Raw genomic sequence first — 24262 nt, 5'->3', positions numbered from 1 at the left:
ATTGGAATATTAGGGTTTATTTTGGTCATTTAATTACACATGAATTATTAATATTAACTTTGAGGATTTTCTGCAAAACGTTATTGGGAGTTTTGAGAGAATTTTAAAATATTTGAGATTCAGTTCCAAAAAATTTTGGAAGATCTAAATATTGAAAAAAGACTCTTAGAATTTTAAAATTATAAATGACCAATGAAATATTCATAAATTATAAACAACCTATTCAAAATCTAAAAAGTACAAACAACCCCTAAAAATTCAAAATTCCAAACAAATACATGAAAAATTACAAAAAATAAAATGAAAATTAAATATGACAAATAGTATCATGAAATTTTTTGAAATTCAAGTAGCCCCCTCAAAATATTAAAAATCATAAATAAACCCTTTCAATTAGAAAGTTACAAAGAAACCTCAAGAAAATTACAAGAAAAGCCCCAAAAAATTAAAAAACACAAAACACACACACCCTTCCCTCGAAAAATCTAAAACTAGAAAAAAAATCCCCTTAACTCTAAAAATTACAATCAACCTCTTCAAAATTTTAATAATTGCAAAAAAAAAACATTGAAAAAAAATCTTAAAGTTATTTGCCAAAAAATATTGGGGGTTAAGTGAGAAAACATAAAACTTACCGAGTTATCAGGGTAACAATGTTAGCTTTCAGGGCGTAAAGAGAGAAAGGTTCATGGGAATTTCTTAAATTTTCAAACTTGAGGTGGGTTATTTATAATAATCTTAAACATGAGAGGGTTTCTCAAATTAAAATACTTGAGGGGGGTTTCTTAGACACACCCTATATTTAAGGGGGGTTAAGTGAGAAAAGTTTAATGGTTTATCTTGATATTTTATAATTGAGGAGAGTTATCTACAATATGCATAAACTTGAGGAGATTTTCTCATATTAAAATAGTAGAGGGTATTTCTCCAAAATTAATTCATGATTTTTCAGCTATAATATCAGAAAATGCCCTTGAGCGGTGATTATCACAAAATCCCTTTAGCTTTTAGATTTTATCAACAAAAAAAACCCCTCAACTTTGAGATTTTATCAAAAAAATATCCCCTAAATTTATGGTTTTAACGAGGTCTCCCGATAAAATCACAAAGTTAAAAGGGTTTTCTAATAACCCTCAAACTAACTAGATTTTCTAATATTTTTTTAAAGTTACGCGTGATTATCTGATTATCATCCAAAGTTAAGGGGAGTTTTTTGATATTTAGTCTTTAAAATATTATACTTTATTCGCATAGTTATCTGCACTAAACATGAGATATATTATTTGCTTAATAATTTACTATATCAAGTAGGAAGGATGTAGCATTTTACTATCAGCAACCAACTTAGTGGAAAAGGTTTTTTTAATAGCCAGAATAGGGTAGTTTAAAAGTGAAAACGTGAATATTTAGGCTTTTGAAATATTCAATAGTTATGTTAATTAAAAAGAATAATGTGTGTTAAATTACACAAATAAGGACTCTTAATTTACAACTAAATTCTCATTTAATGCATTGTTTTTTAAGCATTTTGTCTTTCCAATATTATACTTTGTATACACGCGTAAAAAAGATGTATAAATTAGTTTTAACCACAAATTTAAGTTTTTCTAATGTTTTGATTATGAGATGTTCAATATGTATCATTTCAAAGTATTTAAGGTCCTCACCAATTGCGAGCCTTTGAGATGTTTAGTATGTTAATTAAAAATGGTTACATGAGTAAAATTACTCAAATAGGTATTGTTTAAGTTCTGTGATATTTTGATTTTGAGATGTTAATATTATATCATTTTAAAAGATCTAAGGTCTTGACCACTTGCAATTATTTTGATAGACTTGAATTAGATAGCTACATCCTATCAGAACAACATTGGCCACCAGATACTAAGAAATAGAGATGGGCACTGATAGACCTTCTACGTGATTTCTTTTTATTCTTAAAAGAGTCAAAGAAGTTTTATAGAGGTGGATAGATGCTCTATAGTTCTATTGGTGCATTAGACTACCCCATTTGCCTTTGTTTTTTAAATACTTTTAAAAAGAGTTAGAAAAATTCACTAAGAGAGTGTATCCGCACTTGAGCAACTAGTATTGGGGACCATTCACACCAATATAACTATAATGGTCTATCCGCAAATGGGCAATACTACATGGATTTTATACGCAATTTACCCGAGAACTAAAGAGGGCCTAGCTGCAATTGGGCAATACTACACGTGGGTTTCTGCTACAATTGGCAGCTTAGGGGCTGTTTGGTTCCGGTTTTTGGAAGGGGAAAGGAGGGGGAAAGCTGTCAAAATGTTAGCTTTTTGGCAGCTTTCCTCCAAAATCGCCTCTCCTCTTATAGAGGCGATTTTGGGGGAAAGCTACCAAAAAGCTAATATTTTTGACAGCTTTCCTCCCTTTTACCGATCCAAAAAACCGATCCAAGCCAGTGGGGGCCTTGGGGTCTCCAACCTCCGCTCTTTCAACATTTCCCTCCTGTCTAAATGGCTCTGGCATCTGATTGACACCAACAACCGCGTAGGCAAAGTCCTCCAATCCATCTATCATTCCAACCTGCACAGCCCCTCTCACGGGAGCCATAGCTCTAGATTCTGGAAAGACATCACCTCCTGCCACCAATTCTTCTATGGTCAAGTCAAATGGGCTCTAGGCAAAGGCTCTAAGATTCTCTTCTGGGAAGACAAATGGTTAGGAGACAACTCCCTTGCTAGCTTATTCCCTAAGGCCTATCTCCTGGCTTTCTCCAAATTCAATCCAGCAGAGTCCCAAGGGAGAGTTGTGGGGGGAAGATGGCAGTAAAGACCAATCCTCATGCGTCCAACATCTGATATCGACAGAAGCCAAGTCCAAGCTCTCATCCTTCTCCTTCAGGACTCCTACATTGCCCCATCCTCATCTGCTGATAAACCTTCGTGGCCTCTTTCAGCCTCCAAGTCTTTCACTGTCAGATCCATGTACAGATTCATCATGGATAGAGGTCTCCGTTTCCCATATAATGCTGTTGTATGGAATAAGCTTCTGCCTAGCAAAGTTCAGTTGTTCACTTGGCTTCTCAGCCTTAACAGATTGAAAACTAAAGACAGGTTATCAGCTCAAGGTTGGCTAGCAGACACAATCTGCCCCTTCTGTGATGACCTCGAGTCCCACGACCACCTTTTCCTCTCATGCAACTTCTCTAAGCAAGTCTGGGATCCATGGCTCTCCAAAATTGGTTTAATCTCCCTCCCCACTAGCATCAACCATGGCCTCTCTATCTGTTCTGACAAATCCATCCACACATCCATTAGACTCCTTTGGGGCTACAGTTTTCCTACGGTTTGCTGGGTCATTTGGAAAGCTAGAAATGACTTCATCTTCTCTAATCAGTCCTCCACGCCACAACATATCATCAACAAGGCGGTTCACTTCCTTCTTTTCTGGACAGGTGCTTCCTCATCCAAGTCTGCTAGCAAGTTGCGCAAGCTTATTTTCAGCTCGGGGCTTCCTGATATAGCAGAATCAAGTGCTGACAGCAATGCCCTTCCAAGTCCCCATGGGTAGTGGCTTCCTTGCAGCAGTTTCTTTCCATACCAGTTTTTGTTCTTGGTTTTCTCGTCTCAGCTTCCTTGGTCATGATGTAATTTGGCTTCCTTTTTTGTTGTTTTTTCTTTTTTTTTTGGTCCCTGTTGATGTTTTGTCTTAATCTTATGTAAGAGACATCTTTTCGTGATTTGGCCTAATACCCTCCAACTCGGAGGTTCGGACCTAATCACAATCAGATATCTTTTGTAAACACTTTCATTTTTGGTTTATATATACATGATAGGGCTGTATGCTCTATTTTCATTCAAAAAAAAACCGATCCAAACAACCCCTTAGCCTTTCCACTTGCTATAGTGCAGGCCAAGCGCCGATCCTATTGCCATTTTGCTACCATTGCTCCTTAGCAGCTCATCCCTATCCAAGGAAATAAGCCCCGAACATTGAACCAAACGTTGGAAAAGAGTATATAAACTAACGCAGGATATGGACAAAGTTCTTAACCTGTTGTCCATGTGTAACACGAGACAACAAAAAAAGAAATTATCTTCAAATCCATGAAAACACAAAATTTCTAAATTTTCACGTATCATCAAGCTGCAATCTCCATATAGCCTATTACAGTTTTCACTGCACACTAACTGCACGCTTCAATGCTTTCGATGCTGAAGGATCAAGAAGAAACAAAAAAAAAAAAATTGATTTGCATAAATCTGTAAATATTATAGCTCATTGAGCTATTTGCGTGATTCATACCTTGGATATATAATACAAACCTATATGCATCTAAACTGAAAAGTTACAATTGATCCTTCAATTGTCTAATAATTTTATCGAAAAATTGATCAACAATATCACAGAGAATTTCTGAAGATACTTTGAACCGCCTAACCTTCATATACACAAAAGACGACTTTTGACACAAATTGCAAAATATACATCACATTGCATCCTAGAAGAGGAAGGCAAAAAAATTCTTCTCTTTTTTCCTTTTGAAATTATCTCGGGCCAGATAGTTCAACTGCTGGAAGATTGTCGGTAGAGTCAAGAATCCATTCAGGGTTGTGATGTTGAGCCATGTCCAGATCTTGGCGGAAAACCTCGACCTTTTGCCATTCCTCCCACCTCTCAGCGAGGCCATCACCTTCCAACATTCTCACCACTTCCGACATCTTAGGGCGCTCCCCTGGGGAGCCTTGTGTGCAAAGCAAAGCAACTTGGATCAGCGATTCCACTTCAGACTCCGCGTAGTTTTCCTGTAGATCAGGGTCCACTAGCATGTCCAGTTTCTTCTCTTTCAGCAGTCCTTTCACCTGAAACATCAAAGATTTAAGAGATCCATACATAGAACTAACGCTATATATACTTAGTAAGACCAGTTATCATCCATCTATTGTTTCAAGCATAATCAAACAACTGATCAATTTTCTCCAACTGATCATCTAAGTTTTCATCAGCTGGCTTCAAGTTCGTGGAAAATTTATCAGCCCTCAAACATGGCAGAGCGAGGGGAAAATATTTTGAACTCCTCGCTTTTTTTTTTCCTTTTGTCTACGTGTTTACTTTCTATAGATTGCATTTATGCAAATAGTAAAAGGAAAAAAGAAAACCTAAATTCAGTGCAGGTAAATATACATTAGCCATTAGTAAGAAAGAGACAAGAATGTACCCAGTCAAGCAACATAACATCATCATCATTTGCAAGTCGAGCAAGATCAAATGCCCTTTGGCCTGTAATGAGCTCCAAAAGCATTATACCATACCCAAAGACATCAGTTTTCTCTGAAGACTTCCCCGTCGATAAATATTCTGGAGCTATGTGGCCAATAGTTCCACGCACAGCAGTTGTTACATGGGTATCCTTGTAGTCCATGAGTTTGGCCAAGCCAAAATCCCCTACAACCGCCTCAAACTCTTCATCTAATAAAATATTTGCAGCTTTGACATCACGGTGAATAATCTTGGGATCACAATGATCATGCAAGTAGGAAAGGCCCCGGGCAGATCCCAATGCAATCCTTCTCCGAGTTGACCAATCAAGGGGAGGTTCATTTGGAGTGCGCTCTGCACAAAACTATAAACTTAGAGATCATCGAGAAATGAGCCAAAATGAGTAATGATTATCTACAAAATCAACTGCCTTAATCATACCGTCAACATTCAGAGCATAGAAATTTTACAAACTGGCAAAGAACTTGATCAGATAATTTGACATATCCAGATTGAACAATAACATCAAATTAAAACCTTAGAAACGCTGCTCTGTATGTCTAAAATATAAAACCTATCAGGCGCCTATGGAAATGAAATTACTGTTTTACATGGGTGACTAGTCGCATCATATAAAGAAAAATTGTTCTTGAATTAATTTTACATTCCAGATAGGACCTCAAAACATGTCACTTATTCCATCAGAAAACTTGTCAAGTGCGCAGATACCAAGTACTAATGACACTACAGAATTTACTTGGATTGAGGTAGATTTTGAACAAAGACTATATACGGTTTGTCCTGTGATGATTTAGAGGAACCTAAAATTCGGTCACTACAGTATGTTACTGTTTGTACTGTTTGCTTGCTTAATCTAGTTATTGTCTAGTTGGTTATATTCAAAGAATAGAACCCGCATTAGTTCAAGAACCAGGTACCTGTTTTAAGGTATAAGATGATTCCCTGTGTCTGATCACTTCCTATATGATAAATTGGAGAAATTTCAAGATCATTGTCGTCAACAAATTTATCAGATTATTTATCATCATCATCCTAATCTGCTCGACTCAAAATTGGGGTCACCTAAGGAGCAAAAATCTAGAGGAAGAAATGTTGATGAATGAATATGCACTTCCATGACCTACTTGCATATGCTCTAAAGGTGAGTTCCAGATTTCTAGCTAGCAGCCTATACTCGTTAGACGTAGCTTCCTCCATGAACAAAACAAGTAGTGAGCCGATTAGCATATATTCTCGGCTATGCGCTTAAGTTCATGCAACTATAATGCAACTATCAAAATTCTCCTCACCATGGAAAGATCTATAATAACAGATGAAAACGAAAGCAGTAAGGTTTGAGTGAAAATTTAATTCGTCTGCAGGGAACAATAAGCAGGGAAAAAAATCAACTTGAAACACATTAGGGAAATTAGTGACAAGATTATGGACAAATATTAGAATCTTAGAAGTTCTGTGCAGGATACATAGTAAACTGATGTCGACATTGCCTATTTTGTGATCTCAAGGGCGCTGAATTGGATAACAGCTGAACTGCACCATACTTATGTTCTGTAGTATAATATGAAGATTAATCGAGGAAAGTACCTCTTAAACATGAGGCAACACTCCCATTAGCCATGTAAGGATATACAAGCAGCCTTTCTGTAGGAGTCATACAAAATCCGCGAAGCCGAAGCAGGTTTCTGTGAACAGCCATGCTAATCATCTCAACCTCTGTTTGAAATTGAAGTTCTCCACCTGGCGTGCGCTCTTCTTTCAGCCTCTTTACAGCCACCAATGAACCATCAGCAAGCCGCCCCTTGTACACCTTTCCAAAGCCACCCCTACCCAGAATGTTCTTGTTGCTAAATCCATCAGTGGCAACTAGGAGCTCTCGTAAAGAGAACCTTTTAAGCTGGCCCAGATGAACTTCTGGATCTTCTTCAGCTGCAAAAGGAGAGGTCAACAAATTTATGTTCCACTTGAAGTAACCAATACGTGTTCACTATACTACCAGCTGTGTAAAGTATGCCAACCTGGGACATCAAAAAAGTATTCTTGAGGCTTCCGGCGACGCCACCAAGCAAAGCCAATTGCAGGTGCGGCAAACAAAAGAGCAGCACCAGCAGCAACTCCTCCAGCAATCGCACCAGTACTAGAGGTGCTACTTCCTTTTCAATAGACACACAGCAGCCATTAAGTCCAGCCATATCACACAAATTCACTATTAAATATGGAAGCTTTCTCTGCCTCATGCATGCCTTTATAATTATTATGTATTTACCCGTCTACCTTTTCTGTTTGCTTACATTAACATATATGAAGCTTAAAATTTCTTAAAAACATATCACACCCAATGAATAGTGCCTTTGAGCATACATTTTAAACAAGCCATCAAGATTCAAAAGGAAATAACCAAATAAAATTGTTGAATTGGAAAATGCAGTTTATAAGGCATCTATGTAGCAGAACCAATTGTATGGTAGCCTTCTGCACAGATAGAGGAACTCTGAACTTCCACAGCGAGACCAAGGTTCAGTTGCATATATTAGGGTACACAAAAAACTCTTCTTTCAGCAATAAAATTATAAAAGCTTTGAACTTGGTATATAAGAGTTCAAGTACAGAAACTAAAATTTCTCATGTACAATTGGAGAGTTACTCTACCGTTATGTATAGGACTATTAGCTAGGGGGGGAACTATCCTGACTCCGAAGTTTACCCACCAAAATGTCAAATTTAAAGGCATTACCAAAAAGGAAAGAAAACAAATACCTGGAGACGTGGGTGGCGCTGGAGGAACAAATGGAGGGGGCGGGGAAAATGGAGGAGAACCGGGACAAGGTTTAGATGTACCAGGACCACACAGTTGAGGGTTATTACCAAAACTGCAAAATTGGCCAACTATATTCAGGAAAAAGAAGCCTCTTCACAATTGCAAATATATGATTCGTAGATCATCAACAAAAATCATAAGTACCTGATAGGAGTGAACAATGAAAAGGATCCATTCGATGGAACTTCTCCAGACAATCTGTTATTTGACAGATCCCTGCATATTTATTAACAAAGAAGTAATTTAACATAAGAACTCTGGGCAAGAGAGGAGAAAGGATTTATACTGCTTCAAAATAAAAAAGAACTTACAGAACTTGTAGTGTTGTAATGCTTGTCAATGATTGCGGAATTTTCCCCGTCAAACTGTTGTTATTAAGGCGACTATCCTTCCAGAGAAATTTCAAGGAAGATACAATTAACTCATGGACAAATAAATCTTCAGAAGTTATTATAATAAAAATAATCAGCAAATATGTAATTAGAATAAGTTAAAGAATAACTAACAACAGAGTTAACTCCTCAATAATGTTAGCTTCACATATTCGTTGAAAGTGCCATCCTAACGATTGAAATGCAGTATATAGAGCAATTTCCAATAATTTTGAATTCAACATCTGATACCATCATGCTCTCACTATAAAATGTAAGATTTGAGACGAGTAATTCTTCTATGTTCCTGCTCTTTTCTTTCTTTCTACTTGAGTCCCTAAACAAGCAGATCTACAGGTAATGTGCAATCGAGGATAATTTTCACACTCACGTATTTCATAATTCCTTAGGATAGAAAATGCCATAACATTTATAATAATGACTAATAACCCACCAGCTATATAGTACCTCTCTTTTTGCAATAGCACACATATCCAGTGGGAATTTTAGGAAATTAGGCTTCTAGTGAGAGGAGGTCGTACGAGTCTGTGATGAGAGTAAGCAGGAATAAAAGATAAGAACAAAGGCTTCGAATTCTCACAATGGATTCAAATTCGATAAAACATAAACCTCATGCACAACAATAACTAACAGTCGGTTTGATAAAATCATCACATATGTGATACGGGTGTATCTTCTCTTCGGGAGCTTAGCGATCCTCATGGGAGCTTGAGGATAGATGATTCTCATGGTATCTTGAGAATAGAGTAGAGGAGTCGTGGACGAGACCATTGGAAGCAACGAAGTCGAAAGGATTCATCAAAACTGCAGAAATTACAGTTGGACTCTGTCCGGTCGACCGGCGTGGTCACGGCGGTCGACCGCATCGTGCACGGACCCCAACTGTGTCTCGGGACTGAGATCGGTCGACCGATGGTGGCACTGCGGTCGACCGGAGAACCCTGTAATCGATTTTCCAGATTTCGTCGTTCTGACCGGTCGACCGACTTGGGCACTGCGGTCGACCGCGTCGCGGATCCGGGCCTGGGTCTGTTTCCTGCTCCAGTTGGGATTTCTGTTTAGTATAAATAGAAACACGACTTTTCTAGGGTATAGAACTCAGTTTGTAATCAGAAAAGAGATCAGGGAGGTTGTTCTTTGATCTAGAGAGATTGTGAGAGAGAGATTTGTAAAATCCAATTGATTCTCATAATCTAGAGAAGGTATTTTCCTTCGCCCTAATTCAACTCTTGTGTTCTTCTGTCGTTCTTCTTCTTTACCCACTCTTGATAATTCCGCGATCAAGAGTGCTCGCACGGCAACTCGTATCAAGTTGGTATCAGAGCACCTAGATCCTGTGAAGGGGGAACCTGTGTATGGTCCTTACTCGCTCACAGTACAAGAAGCTTGGCGAGATCCTTATTTCTTTGGAGAGAGTCCAGAAATTAAGGAAGGAGAAGATGACTGAAGCAGATAATTCAGCGAGACTTGATGCCATGGAGAGACAGATTGAGACGATCGGGACGACTCTTACCCAACTCGTGGGTCTAATCAACGGAGGTGACAAAAAGGAGGAATCTTCTTCGAAGGGCAAGAAGAAACTCGTCGAATCCGACGAGGAACACGAGGAATCTGATTCAGAGGGGGAGACTGAGATTGTCAAGACTGCCGGACATCAAAGGAGTAAGAACAATTACCAAAATCTGAAGATTGACTTCAAGGTTGAGATTCCTGTTTATGATGGGAGTATCAACGTGGAGAAGCTTGATGATTGGATCGAACGTATGGAGATGTACTTCACTCTCTACGGATATTCGTCCAAGGAGAAGATAGTGTTCGCGACACTGAAGCTTTCCGGGCACGCGTTGACGTGGTGGAAATCCTATTGCAAACAGGAGAGGAAAGCGGCGTCGTGGAACAAGTTCAAGGAACTACTTCGTAAACAGTTCTATCCAGTAGGGTTCCTTGAGGAGCGTTGGTACAAGTGGTATGGCTTGCGCCAAAAGTTTAATCAGACCGTTCAGGAGTATACGACGGAGTTCCAACAGCAGGCGATGGTTCTAAACATCGCAACAGACGAGTATCCCATCTTTATGAAGTACATGGCGGGTCTGAATGAATACATCCGGAAGGAGATGAAGCTGTTTTGGGCAGGCAGAAGAAGGGCAATGAGACAAAGGGGGATTCCAAACCATCGGGGAGCAAGACGGGTGGCTCTCAGTCTAAGGATGAGAAGAAGAAGGTTGACTCGGGGAAAGCAGGATTGACATGCAATCACTGCAAGCAGACAGCGCATGTGGCTGATCGTTGCTGGGATAAGTATCCTCATCTGAAGCCAAAAGGGTTGAAGAAGAAGGAGGAGAAGAAGGCGTACGTGATAGCACAGGGTCCGAAGGAGGTTCCCGGGATGACCGAACCCAATAGCAGTCTCAACCTTATGGCGGGGAAGCAGGCTACCAAGGAAGATGACGACCCGAGGGAGCAGCTCTTTGTTCTGAAATTGCAGGTCAAGACCAGCTTAGTGGATGCTATTGTAGATCCAGGGAGTCAGAAAAATCTGATATCTGAGGCATTAGTACAGAAGCTGGGATTGAAGACGGTGAAGCATCCAAAGCCCTATCCATTAGGGTGGATTCAGAAGGAGGCGGGATTGAGTGTAGTGAACCAGTGTTCATTCAGATTTGCACTCCACGAGTCGTATATTGACGAGGTCACATGCGACGTGGTTTCGTTGGATGTTTGCCAAGTTATTTTGGGCAATCCTTATTTGTGGGATAGATACGCAGTATATGATCGGCGAGCCCAAAAGTACACGTTCAACAAGGATGGCGAGCAATTCATTTTTCGTTCAGCATCTCTTTGTTCACTTTTTCAGAACAAGGATGACTAAGATTTTCAACATCTCTTCGTTCATTTTTCAGAACAAGGATGACTAAGATTGTCAACAACACAGTATATGATCGGCGAGCCCAAAAGTACACGTTCAACAAGGATGGCGAGCAATTCATTTTTCGTTCAGCATCTCTCCCACAGGAGACGAGCTTGGTGACAGTGACTCAGGCTAAGAGGTTGGTGAATGCGGGCAGGAAGTTCGTTTTATTGTTCATTCGGCTGTATGAAGAGCAACTGAGTAGGATGTGCTTGTCCGTCTTGAGCAAGCTTCAGGAGGGAGATCTTGAAAGGTTAAAAGCAAAGTATGCGGACTTGTTTTCGGAGATCACGGGACTACCACCACGTCGAGGTGTAGAGCATGAGATTATGTTGACAGGGGAGAGTTCCTTACCTAACATAGGCCTATACCGCACATCAGTACTAGAGTCCGAGGAGATCAAGAAGCAAGTTCAGGAGCTCTTGGAGACAGGAGTGATTGTGCCAAGTTGTTCGCCTTGCGGGTCACCAGTGTTGTTGGTGCCCAAAAAGGATGGAGGTTGGCGCATGTGCGTAGATTATCGGGCACTCAACAAGATCACAATCAAGAATCGCTACCCATTACCGCGGATCGATGATCTTATGGACCAGTTGGAGGGAGCGAGGTTTTTCACGAAGCTGGATTTGAAGTCTGGTTACCATCAGGTGAGGATTCGGGAGGAAGACACTTGGAAGACTGCGTTCAAGACCAAGCAAGGCCTGTTCGAGTGGTTGGTGATGCCGTTTGGATTGTGCAATGCTCCGGCTACCTTTATGAGGCTTATGAATGATTTGTTGCGACCATTTATAGAGGATTTTGTGATAGTTTACCTTGATGATATCTTGGTGTACAGCAGGACCTGGGAGGAGCATCTTGTTCATGTTGAGAAGGTATTTGAAGTGTTGCAGGACGGACAGCTGAAGCTCAACGGGAAAAAGTGCGAGTTCGGGAAGGACGAGTTGGTGTATCTCGGCTTCATCGTAGGGAAGGGCCAGCGGAGGATAGATCCAGGCAAGGTGGAGGTGATCACAAAGTGGCCGACGCCGAAGACAGTGACTGAGGTGAGGAGCTTCATGGGAGCTTGCCAGTATTTGCGCAAGTTCATTCGACATTTTTCGACTTATGCGGCACCGTTACATGGCCTCACAAAGGCTAAAGTTCAGTTTGAGTGGGGAAGGACGCATGAGGAGGCTTTTCAGTTGCTAAAAAGGAAGATCTCGGAGGCACCAGTGTTGGCGTTGCCGAATTTGCAGCGGACTTTCGAGGTAGAGACCGACGCGTCTAATTATGCGATGGGCGCGGTGTTGACTCAGGATGGGAAACCGGTGGAATACCATTCTGAAAAGTTTTCGGGTGCTGTTGCGAACTACCCAACCTACGACAAGGAGTTCTATGCGCTATATCAAGCAATTAAGCATTGGAGGGTGTACTTGTTAGGGAAGGAGGTGGTCGTGCATTCGGATCATAAGCCGTTGGAGTTCTTACATGCCCAGACGAAGCTACAGCAGGCGCGGCACATGAAGTGGATGTCTTATTTGATGGCTTTCAACATCATTATTAGGTACAAGAAGGGGGCGACGAACAAGTTGGCCGATATGTTATCTCGCCCACCGATAAGGTCGTTGTTGGTGGCGACGCGTATTCAGCCCTTGGTTCCTTTTGAGTATGTTCAGTTGTATGCATCCAGTAGAGACTTCGGTAGTGTGTTTGAGCAGGCGAAGGCTGGTCGAAGGGGGGAGTATGCACTTGGAGATGATGGCTTATTGTATCGTGGGGCATCACTATGCATTCCGGAGGATGGTGATAGGTTGCAGTGGATTCGGGAAGCACATACCTCGCGTGTGCAAGGGCATTTTGGCATTCAGAAAACGCTTCTCAATCTACGGCGACATGTGTTTTGGCCACGGATGCTTGATGATGTGACCAAGTATGTTGGAGGGTGTAAGTTATGTTGTATTTCGAAGCCTTCTAACAGAAAGAGGGGATTGTACCTACCATTACCGGTTCCTTCTAGGCCGTGGGAGAGCATTTCTATGGATTTTCTAGGAGGGTTGCCAACTACGAAGCGCGGGCATGACTATTTGTACGTTGTGGTGGACCGATTCAGCAAGATGGTGATATTGATTCCTTGTAAGAAGACCGTGACGGGAGCGGGTGCAGCACAATTGTTCTTCGAACATGTGTGGAAGCACTTTGGGTTGCCGAGTTCGATTATTTCGGATCGGGATAGCCGTTTTCTCGGGCATTTTTGGGATTCTTTGTGGAGTTTGATGGACACCAAATTGAAGAAGAGCACGGCATTTCACCCACAAACAGACGGACAAACGGAGGTAGTCAACCGGACTATGGTGCACATGTTGCGGGGGTATAATTCTAGGCATCCTAAGACTTGGGATGAGAGTTTACCATATTTGCAGTTTGCTTTCAATCGGGCGATTCATGGATCTTCAGGGAAGTCACCGTTTGAGACTTGTTATGGATTTTTACCGCCGAGCCCGTTCGATCTTGTGTTTTCAAGTGAAGCCACAGTGGACGGCAAGGAGGGGAGTGAGAGACAACGTGCTCAGCGATTTCTTGAGAAGATTGCAAATATTCATGCCACGGTTGAAGCTCAATTGAAGAAATCGCAAGCTAAGTACAAGGCGAAGCATGATCAACATCGGGTTCCTTGTAACTTTGGTAAAGGCGATATGGTATGGCTAAAATTGAGTAAGGAGAGGCTCAAAGGAGAAGGGAAGAAGTTGAAGCCTATTCGTTATGGTCCATTTCGGATTATCGATTAGATTGGCGACAACGCTTTTCGTTTAGATTTGCCACCTTACTTAGGCATGTATTCGGTGATCAATGCCGAGTACTTGAAGTTGTTTGAACCTCCGTTATTGGATGATGAAGGTGATGACAAGTTGATCTTACCGCATGTTGAAGACTTGTGGTTTGATAGAGAGGAGCCACTGAAAGAAGATTGCATTTTGGAACGGAAGACGACCACGACGAGGCGGGGGACGAAGGAGTCGTTTCTCATTGGACGTCAAGGTCAGGTACCTAGCAAGGCCAAGTGGTTCAACAGAGAAGGAGGGGCTCGCGAGTTCCCTCAGCTGAAGTTCTAACTTGAATGGGACTTCAAGTTCCTAAAGGGGGGACCCATGATACGGGTGTATCTTCTCTTCGGGAGCTTAGCGATCCTCATGGGAGCTTGAGGATAGATGATTCTCATGGTATCTTGAGAATAGAGTAGAGGAGTCGTGGACGAGACCATTGGAAGCAACGAAGTCGAAAGGATTCATCAAAACTGCAGAAATTACAGTTGGACTCTGTCCGGTCGACCGGCGTGGTCACGGCGGGGGGCCGCATCGTGCACGGACCCCAACTGTGTCTCGGGACTGAGATCGGTCGACCGATGGTGGCACTGCGATCGACCGGAGAACCCTGTAATCGATTTTCCAGATTTCGTCGTTCTGACCGGTCGACCGACTTGGGCACTGCGGTCGACCGCGTCGCGGATCCGGGCCTGGGTCTGTTTCCTGCTCCAGTTGGGATTTCTGTTTAGTATAAATAGAAACACGACTTTTCTAGGGTTTAGAACTCAGTTTGTAATCAGAAAAGAGATCAGGGAGGTTGTTCTTTGATCTAGAGAGATTGTGAGAGAGAGATTTGTAAAATCCAATTGATTCTCATAATCTAGAGAAGGTATTTTCCTTCGCCCTAATTCAACTCTTGTGTTCTTCTGTCGTTCTTCTTCTTTACCCACTCTTGATAATTCCGCGATCAAGAGTGCTCGCACGGCAACTCGTATCAATATGCCTATTGAGAAAGGTATTTAGTGTCTTAATAGGACACATTAGCACAAGGCATAAGAAGTCTAATCCAAAAAATTATAAAGTAAAAAACAGCCTCCGTACTAGGGTTAGAAATTCGGAAATAGAACCAAATTATATTGCCCTATTTGAAATATACGAAAACATAAAAAATAAAAATATCATCATCCGAAATGAACCATATTAATTTAGTTACTAACTAAGAAATTCCAATCTCTATAATAGCCTAAACATATTGGATCTTAACCTTGATCCAGATCATTTCACATGAAAATGTCCTAGATCAAATCTCACTCTTTATTGGAGGAAACTCGACCTTGAGCTTTCAAGCATAAGAGAATAATGAATCTTGAGCAATTTTGCATGAGGGGTGAAAAAGTAATCACAATTAGAATTAAGCACAAAGCATTATGCATGCAAGAGGAGGACCTAGGATAAAAATCCAATCATATATTGACGCAGCGATGAAGTAACAAACTTTGAAATCCACCAAGGGGTGCTCTTTAAATTCACAAAAAAAAAATCTTGGAATCAATGAAGAACATCGAGTCCACGAAGAAATTTAATAAGATGAATTTTATTGATAAAAGTGATCTGTTAATTCTTACATATCTCTTTTTAAATAGATAAACAACATAGATTCTTAATAGGACTAGAATTACAAAGAAATAAAAAATATCACATCATATCCTAAAAAGACTCTGTATAATAGAGGAAACAAATCAGTCCAATATGAATCGAAATTGAATTTGTTTCCTAATCTAAATTGACGCCAAGTTTATAACTAAAAATAAATAAAAGATGATAATTTTTGGATTTCTGCCAAAAACTTGTGATACTGATGTAACTTTGAGAATCTATCAATCCAAAAGGTTTCGTCTTGTTGAGATATGTGATTTTCATATATAATATGTTAGAAGCCGCATTCCGGCTCAAGAGAGATGGTCGCTTGTTTGCGGACAAGTCAATGATTTATCCGTATCCGCATTTGACTTATGAAGCTCCCATTTCTCCATGAATTTGCTTGTTATGCGTCCTCCATCAGATATAACATCAGAAAATGGATTGAGTAAGATATTCATGAAAGTCTTTGTTGAATGTGATGGAGATTGGCAGACCAAAAACTGCATCAGTTAATCCATTTCGCTTTGATTTAGGTTGCACTCAAAACAAGATTCTTCAAAGGAACAAATCTGATTGTGCCTTAGGATCAAGCCATATCTGGAGATTAAAGTTTGGCTTCTAGCTTAGGCTCTACATTTCGCTCTAGTTTAGATCTAGCAAAGCTCCAATTTTTTCTTAGGTTATAGCCTTGAGCCTGGCTCTGGCTTAGGCACAGGTTTAGATCTAGTGCTAGTTCAAGATGCAATATAATGCTTTGGTGATGATGCAGCATGGGGCTCAAACTTAAACAATGATGGAAAATAATTGCATCTCTTCAAACAATGATGACTAGCAAAAGGAGGTGAAGGATTGTAATACCTTCTCAATAAATAGTAAACTGTAGGACAACTTAAGGGAAAAAAACCTTCATACATTTCTGTGAATGAGTATTAATGTGACTTTCCAGTCAACAACCTTCAGCTTTCCTTTTAGCTTACTTTTGATGTACAAATATATTTGCTCAATTGTCATATCAAAAATTTCATCCAATTTTCTTCCAAATTTTGCATCCAAATTCACCCCGATATGAATTACTGAACCCTCAACAAGACACATCTCCCAATTTGCGAGGATTGTAGCAATATTTTGCAAAGGAGGCACTGATACTGAATAGTGCAGGAACAACCATAATGGTAAGGTGAATTATAGGAAGATGAATATAGACATGAGGTGGAGAATAAACATGAAAATCTTGGAAATTACAGTCACGGTCATCATAACCATAGGTACTGCAGCAGTTGAAAGTACTGTGGCAATCACTGTAATGTAACGGAAGTATTCTATTAGTACTGTGAAGTTTGGTAGTGGATCTATATTTTCTGGTTTCCAGAATGGTGGTATAATTACTTGATAGTTTTTTTTAAGAAATTAAGACTAGCAAATCAAAATATTAATTAGGCGTTTATTTTGAGATTCAATAAGAAAATATAAGATAGAACAGTTCACATTCTCACATCAAAGTATTCTCACATCAACGTCATACCTTAAACTTCACGTTTAAGAAATTTCTCGCCTAACAACACTAATCACTGGTATCATATCAAAATATTACTTCTTATTTTTTAATAAGAACATTTAAGGCCTAAGCAGTTTAAGAACACAATTCTAGAAATATAATATTTGCTTCTAAAATAGGCTCAGAAAATAATCGAAAAATAAAACAAGAAGATATCATTTTATATCCAAAATTAACCAAAATAATTTCTCTACAATATTTTATTGAACCATATTAGATCCGCCCTTGATTTGAGCTCATCTTCAAATAAAATTTTCTCCAGAACCTGAGTAGCCTGTCATCTCACAGATACCTCCCTACCCTATCTACACCAAAAAAACATAGACAAAAACAGCAAGATAACCCTCGTAGAAGTTCAAGTTATGTCAGTTATATGGGAAGTCCTTCCAAATCACAAGCCTACTGCTTCAATGGACGACAGTGATCGATTTATTATTGTTTCAGCTCATGTACTTAAGAAGTCGCTGATAATATCCATCACGCAAGATATGACAAACAAGATTCCAGATGCAGCAACAAGATGCAGTTTCAGCATATTTAACAGATATTAATAATTAAATGCAAGAAAGAATAACATAAATTCTGGAAAAAGGATAGAGTTATCATACAGGAAACGTAGATTTGTCAGCTTCCCCAGTGTGTCAGGTATTGGACCAGTGAAATTGTTTAAGTACAAGTCCAAGCTCACCAGGTTTGTCAAATTACCAAGGCTGCTAGGAATTGTCCCACTTATATTGTTGCTATAAAGTTCCCTGTTATAAAATGATAAATCAGAACAGTTGCCAATCTGAAGATTAATAGCAAAGAAAATTAAAAGTGTTTGTATTTAAACAGAGTACAATTGTTCTTGAAAAAAACAATAATCTTATTTATTTATAAAAATCAACCAATTTTTATTTATTTACAAAACTTGACCAACTTTCAGCCACATTAGCAATGTGCACTGAAAGCTGGTTGATTTTTTTTTAAAAATCTATTTGCTAAATACACGGAATCGGCAATCTCATGTATTTGGCAAATATTAATTAGTCTTAATCACATATACAGGACTGACAATCTCCTTTTTTAAGTCTTAATCACATACACAGGTCTGAAGTGGAAGTGCCATAGAGAGGACTGACAATCTTGTGTATTTGATAGGACGTTTTCGCTAATGGAAAAGGTATTCAACAAACCTTTTTCAAAGGACAAAATGGGTCTCTTCAATGGATGGGGTTGAAAAATCCCATGTATTTGACAAACCATTTTACATATTAAACCATAAAGGAGACAGGATTTTCAATCCAGTGTACTTCATGGTTTAATTCATGCCCAATTCTTGTTGATGCTCAAGAATCAAGAATAGAATTGCAATCTGACAGAATGTGTTGATTGCTTTACAGATTCAAACATCAGTGTGCAGTAGAAATAAGACAAGCCAAATATAGAATAACCTGCCTTTATTGACAAAGGTCTTATGCATCATTGTTTCCTAATTGAAGGATATATTTCACAAACTAATTTGTTCATAGCTAAGCATCTCATTACTTTAAGTGCTACCTGAGAAATGATATTCAGTTATATACAATATATCCAGCATAATGGAACTCACAGGTATTGCAAATTCTTTAGCTGGCCAAGTTGAGGGACCAGAGTACCGGATAAATTTGCATTTCCAAGATCACTGAGAGAAAATTGGAAATATTAACCATAAAGCTCACATAAGTATAAAGATAGATGATGTTAAATAAGGTGCGGATTGAGGTTATCTACTTACACTCTATTGACACTATTGTCATTGTTACATGTCACATGAAACCATGTACATGGATTGACCAGTGTAGGGTCCCAACTTTGCAGTACCTTATTAGGATCACTTAAGCTGTTTCGTAAGCTATTCAATGCATCACCTGTTTGTACAGGAACAGAAATGTTACCAGAAGTTGATAAATATTTGTAGCAAATGGGAGGCAAACTGCAAACACATAAGAGATTATGCTGATAGAGAGGCTGAGCAACAGAAACCTTGGCATGTATCTATCAGTAAATAACCAGATAAATATTTTCCTTTTTTTCTTCGTTGGGGAAGGCAAGAAAATTAGTTCTAATTGAGTTGTTTGACTTGAAATATGTATAGAAACAACAACATAAGCATAACAACGTAATAAATCGAAATGCCAACCAAGTTGCACATTTAATCCGCCAGGGTTTCTTTAAGGTTAACATGGTAGTGGAGCAAAGACGTTGATCCTGGAAACCGTAGTGCTTCTTATCCTCGGGCTGCTGAAGGGGGATATTTTACAAGCGTCATCGCAGTGCTTCCCCGTGGCCGGCTTCAACATAAAAAATTCTCCACCAGCTAATTCTGTTATTAACCTCTATGCAGTACGTTAGGGAATGTAATATGGTTTAGTTTTGTTTTTAAAAATAATTATAGAAATATCCTAATATGAGGTTCTACAAGAGTCAAATTCAAGAAATATGTATCGGTAATGGTAAAAGAACCTTGAGAATCATGTTGCAATCAAGGTATGTATACTTTATTCGCTTAATTTCTCACGCTTTTGTTGATTATTTTTTTGAAAAATAGTTATTTTGTTCAAAAATTTAACTGGTTTGAATTCAAAATCTGGTCGCCGGAGTTGACGAACAGAGTCGCATACCACCGCGATCCAGTTTGCTAATGTTTCCTATTTCGGGATGATTGAATCCGAAGGGGGGTTCGGTATAGCATCCCACGTTCCTAACAACTATGGTAAAGAGTAATCTAAGAATGAGATAGGATATACAACCATTCATTAGATGTCCACGTCAACATGTCCATGCATATGCATATACGTTTATATATGTGTGTGCATCTGTGTTTGTCAAATTAATTATATCCTGACACACCGCAGTCCATAAAGCCATGCTTCTCGTTTCTCAAATTAATAGGACATGCTCAATTACCTATGCCACGTTATATACTAACAACATCAAGGTAGGATATTCAGATAAACATAAAACTGTCAATGGTGGTCGGTCTTCGTCCTGACTAGACCATAAACTTACAAAGTAAAAAACTAAGACACTAACACCACTAACAGTCACCACATCATGATCTTGAAATTTGAAACAAATTAAAAAGTAAATCAACTACACATCGATTCAGCACTAAGATAACTTATGGTTACAGTCTCTATGTAAGTAGTGGTCACTTAAACGTATATTCATGCTGCACTGCCAAATCTACAGTTCACCCTAAAAAAGGATAACTCAAATTCTTCTACCAGTTATATACAGGAATCATCTGAAACAAAAGGCTAACCAGTAGCCACACAATCAACTGCCGTATAGCAATCAAGCGTGTGACTGGTTTAGGTGCCCAAGGAGATGATAGGTCTATAGCTTTTTATGTCCATGTTTCACAATAAAACAACTAACTAATCACAATTCAATACCTTAGCTTATACCAATAATGTAATGAAGGGGATGAGCAAGGGCAAGAGCCAGATATAGCATATAGCACTTTCCACATTAAAGCTCTATGATCAAGAATGGATTGCAGGCCACCACTTTGACGTATATCGCAAATAACTAACCTAAACAACAAGAACTTTATTAGTAAATACCTAAAGATACCTTGAAATTATTCGTTGATTGGTGACAGCAAACATAACTAAACAACGGCTTTTCGCAATCCTACAGGAAGCAAAATTACAAGTATCATTATCAACTCTTTCTCACTGCCTAAAATCCTAAGCCCGTGCTTCCCAATTCAAACACCCAACATAACGCCGTTCTATATATACCACAGCATATGCTAATTTTGGTAAACAAGACAACATTAAGCTCGCAACTTCAACAACTAAAAACTAATCAAGCAACCAAAGTTAAAACATTTGAGGTTTGAACTCCGTCAGAATCTTTAAACTTATTAAAGAAATATTGAAGATATTAAGAAAACCTCAGCTAACCTTCCGTATTAGCGCGAACCCTAGCTAAGGGACTGAAGACCAAGATCAGCCATAGAAACAAAGGCGCCATGACATCTCGGTCCATTAGAACCGCTCCTCCAGCTTCAAAACAATCTCAGGTCCGTACAATTCAAGCAGCAGGAACCCTAACTCTTTCAAAATTAACCTCACCGAAACCTCAAGCCCACCACTGTTTTCGTCGAGAAAACCACGGGTTCGACCAGAATCCGACGGTTGAAACCCGCAGAGATCGGGGGAAAAGGGTTTCGGCGACGGTTTAAATCGATTTTCCCGTGGAAAAAATGCGGGGTTTTTAATCCTCGGCTTACTTTTCAATTTTTTGTTTTTTTTCCCTGCCTTTTTCTCTTTTCTCTCTTCTTTTTTTTAAATAGGAATTTCTCTTTCTCACACAGTCCCACTGAAGAAAATCGCTGGAGTTCTGGGGCTCACAGCCGCCCGATGCCCGGACGGAGTCAAAGGCCGAAACGGGCCGAGCAGCACGTTAGTCAAAGACAAGTGGGGCCCGATGTTGACACGTCGGACCTGCCAGGCCCGTAATCGGATATGCTAGTGTTGGCTTTTACGGACACCAATTTTGCTCACGCCCGGAGTTTTACCTTAATGATTTGGGAGATTTAGGTGATCTTGCTCGGACCCAGTTTACTGAAAGTGAAACGGGTGCGCGTAAATTACCTTGTTTTTGCGTTCTCCTTGGTCAGAATTTTGCGGCGACGCGCTTCGAGCGTGATATATTTTATACCGTGCTAAGCTTGAAATTGGGGCCCACGATAGTTTTTTAATCGCGGGGCCCACCATAATTTAGTGGGATGATTAGTCAATAGTTTGACCCACTGCTTCTATTTTATTTTATTTTTTGACGTATTGTGGCTTTAATTGAACTTAATTATTCTATAGTTTCCCTACTCTGCATTTATGCTCCCATTTATTTTTGAAAAATTCCCCAATGACCCAAAATATGAGACCAATAGGGGGAACAAGTAAGATGTTCACCTCCTATTGGATAATAAGTTGGCCATCATTAATGATGGCCAACTCATTATCCAATAGGAGGGGGACATCTTACTTGTTCCCCTTATTAGTCCCATATTTTGGGTCCCTGTAGCAAAGCTCTTTCCACCAAAATTTTCATATGACACTCACATGTTAATTTTAGAATATTATAACTCTTAATAGTTATTAAATTTATTGTTATACTTACCAAGATTCAATTTATAACTAATGTATTTAACTGTAAATTGTAAATTCCTTGGGGCATAAATGCTGCCAAAAAATAATTAAGGGTATATCAATACAAAGTACGAAAATCTATATGACATTTAAATACAATTAAGCCTAAAATTGTAGACCTTTTGTTCGGAATATATTACTTTGACTGTGTTGATGTTATCGCGGTATTCTAATGTTTTTCAAAAATGATTTACAAAATTATCGATTTTTGTGTAAAATCTATTTTAGAATGTTTTGATGCCATTGTAATATTCTATTATTTCTCAAAATTTATTTTAGCGGGTGTTGGTGTTATTGTAATATTCTAAAACTTACCAATTATTGTTTTATAAGCATCACAATTTTTATTTATTTTTTTTATTTTTTAGGTGGTCTGGCGAGGTTTCACAAATCCGGAATAGTCTTGATACCCCGAAGCAAATGTAAATGCCTAAGATGTGATGGGGCATCTACAACCAAGTTTTTCCCCTAAATATGTTATGCAAAACTGCGATTAATTTTCAGATAAGTATTCATCATGAACCTCGCGTTGGTGTGAGATCACTATCTCGGTTTAGTATAACTTTCTTTTCATCGTAATTTTCAAAAAATCCCTCTTACTTTGGAAGTATTTTAGATAATCCTCTTAACTATTTTTATTCTACAACTTCTCTGAACTTTAAGTAGTTTTTCGCATAAGACTCTGAAGTTATTTTATATCACTAAATTCCTTATAAAGATTTTCCACACTAACCTTCAAAGTAACATTATAAAGTCCAACTTGTCATACGTGAAGCACGTGACCTTAAAAAGATGAAAATATCCCTCTACTATAAAAAAAAATTAATGAAAAAAATAGAAATGTATTTTTTTTTAAGTGATGAGGGTTTCTTCATCTTTCTTGATCACGCCAGGGGACGAACTAGAAATTTTTTTCTGTGGAGACACGTGCATAAATATTCTACCAATTGAAATTTTATTTATAAAATAACTAAAAAGATTTAAAGACACAATGATTTTGAATATCATGTTCATATCAACACATTATTATTTTCATTTCATCACACAAACTAAGAAAAATACAACTAAGTTCCCTAAAAAATTCTTTAAAATCTATGGAGTAATTAACTTTATGGGGACACCTATATAAATTGTATAAGGGCACATCTATACATTTCTATACTTATTGGTAACAAATTAAAGGGAAAATTGCTTGAAGGAACCAAAATAAATTGGCCCATGCATCCTCACCCCCAGTCCAATAACCATAACCATAAACCCCTAAAAGTGAAAAAAAAGTGCAACTAAGCCCCAAACCCACTGCCCAAGAAAAACATTCCTAAATTACCCTTCTTCCCAAATAGTTCATCTTCCTCCTCTCCTCCCCTCCTCCTCTATCCTCATCTGCACTTTTTCCTCCTCTCCCCCTTCCCCGCTCCTCGCCTGCTCGCTCCCCTCCCCTTCCTCCCAGCTTTCCCCTGCCTCTGGCCTCCTCCCTTCTCATCCGCATCCTCACCTCCTCCCCCTTCCCCCTCCTCCCCGACCGTATCCTTGGCTCCATCGCTAATGGGTAGTTCGAGGTCTGAGTCCTGATTCTTGGTCTCTTTACTAGGTATGCTTCAAATTTTGATTTTTAATGAATTTCTATGATCTGGCAATTTAGGGTAAAAAAAAATTTTGTTGTGATTTTTTTGTGCTTGTAAATTTTTTCCGCCGACCGCCGGGCCCACTCCTCCGGCCCCATCCCCTCCCTCTC

General features: G+C 39.2%; 3 protein-coding genes across 3 annotated transcripts in view; 1 reads left to right on the top strand and 2 right to left on the bottom strand.

The window, feature by feature from the left end:
- Positions 1-2586, bottom strand: part of LOC109834989 (probable inactive receptor kinase At5g10020) — a 46656-nt gene extending 44070 nt beyond the window's left edge. The window contains exon 1 of the mRNA XM_020402992.1: positions 2423-2586. Within this exon, the coding sequence (XP_020258581.1) occupies positions 2423-2586 (164 nt within the window). The remainder of the gene's footprint in view (positions 1-2422) is intronic.
- Positions 2818-3546, top strand: LOC109834988. The gene has a single exon (XM_020402991.1). The coding sequence runs from the start codon at positions 2818-2820 to the stop codon at positions 3544-3546; it is 729 nt and encodes a 242-aa protein (XP_020258580.1).
- Positions 4213-21740, bottom strand: LOC109833899 (LRR receptor kinase BAK1-like). The gene is made up of 11 exons (XM_020401757.1): positions 21280-21740; positions 19101-19233; positions 18936-19007; positions 17953-18096; positions 8383-8454; positions 8216-8287; positions 8011-8123; positions 7272-7406; positions 6841-7182; positions 5195-5589; positions 4213-4838 (listed from the first exon to the last, which is right to left on the bottom strand). The coding sequence occupies exons 1-11, from the start codon at positions 21362-21364 to the stop codon at positions 4524-4526; spliced, it is 1878 nt and encodes a 625-aa protein (XP_020257346.1). The 5' UTR covers positions 21365-21740; the 3' UTR covers positions 4213-4523.

Source organism: Asparagus officinalis, chromosome 3, assembly GCF_001876935.1.
Source record: "Asparagus officinalis chromosome 3, Aspof.V1, whole genome shotgun sequence".
In the NCBI taxonomy this organism is placed as follows: domain Eukaryota; kingdom Viridiplantae; phylum Streptophyta; class Magnoliopsida; order Asparagales; family Asparagaceae; genus Asparagus; species Asparagus officinalis.
This window is presented reverse-complemented; position numbering and strand designations above follow the sequence as displayed.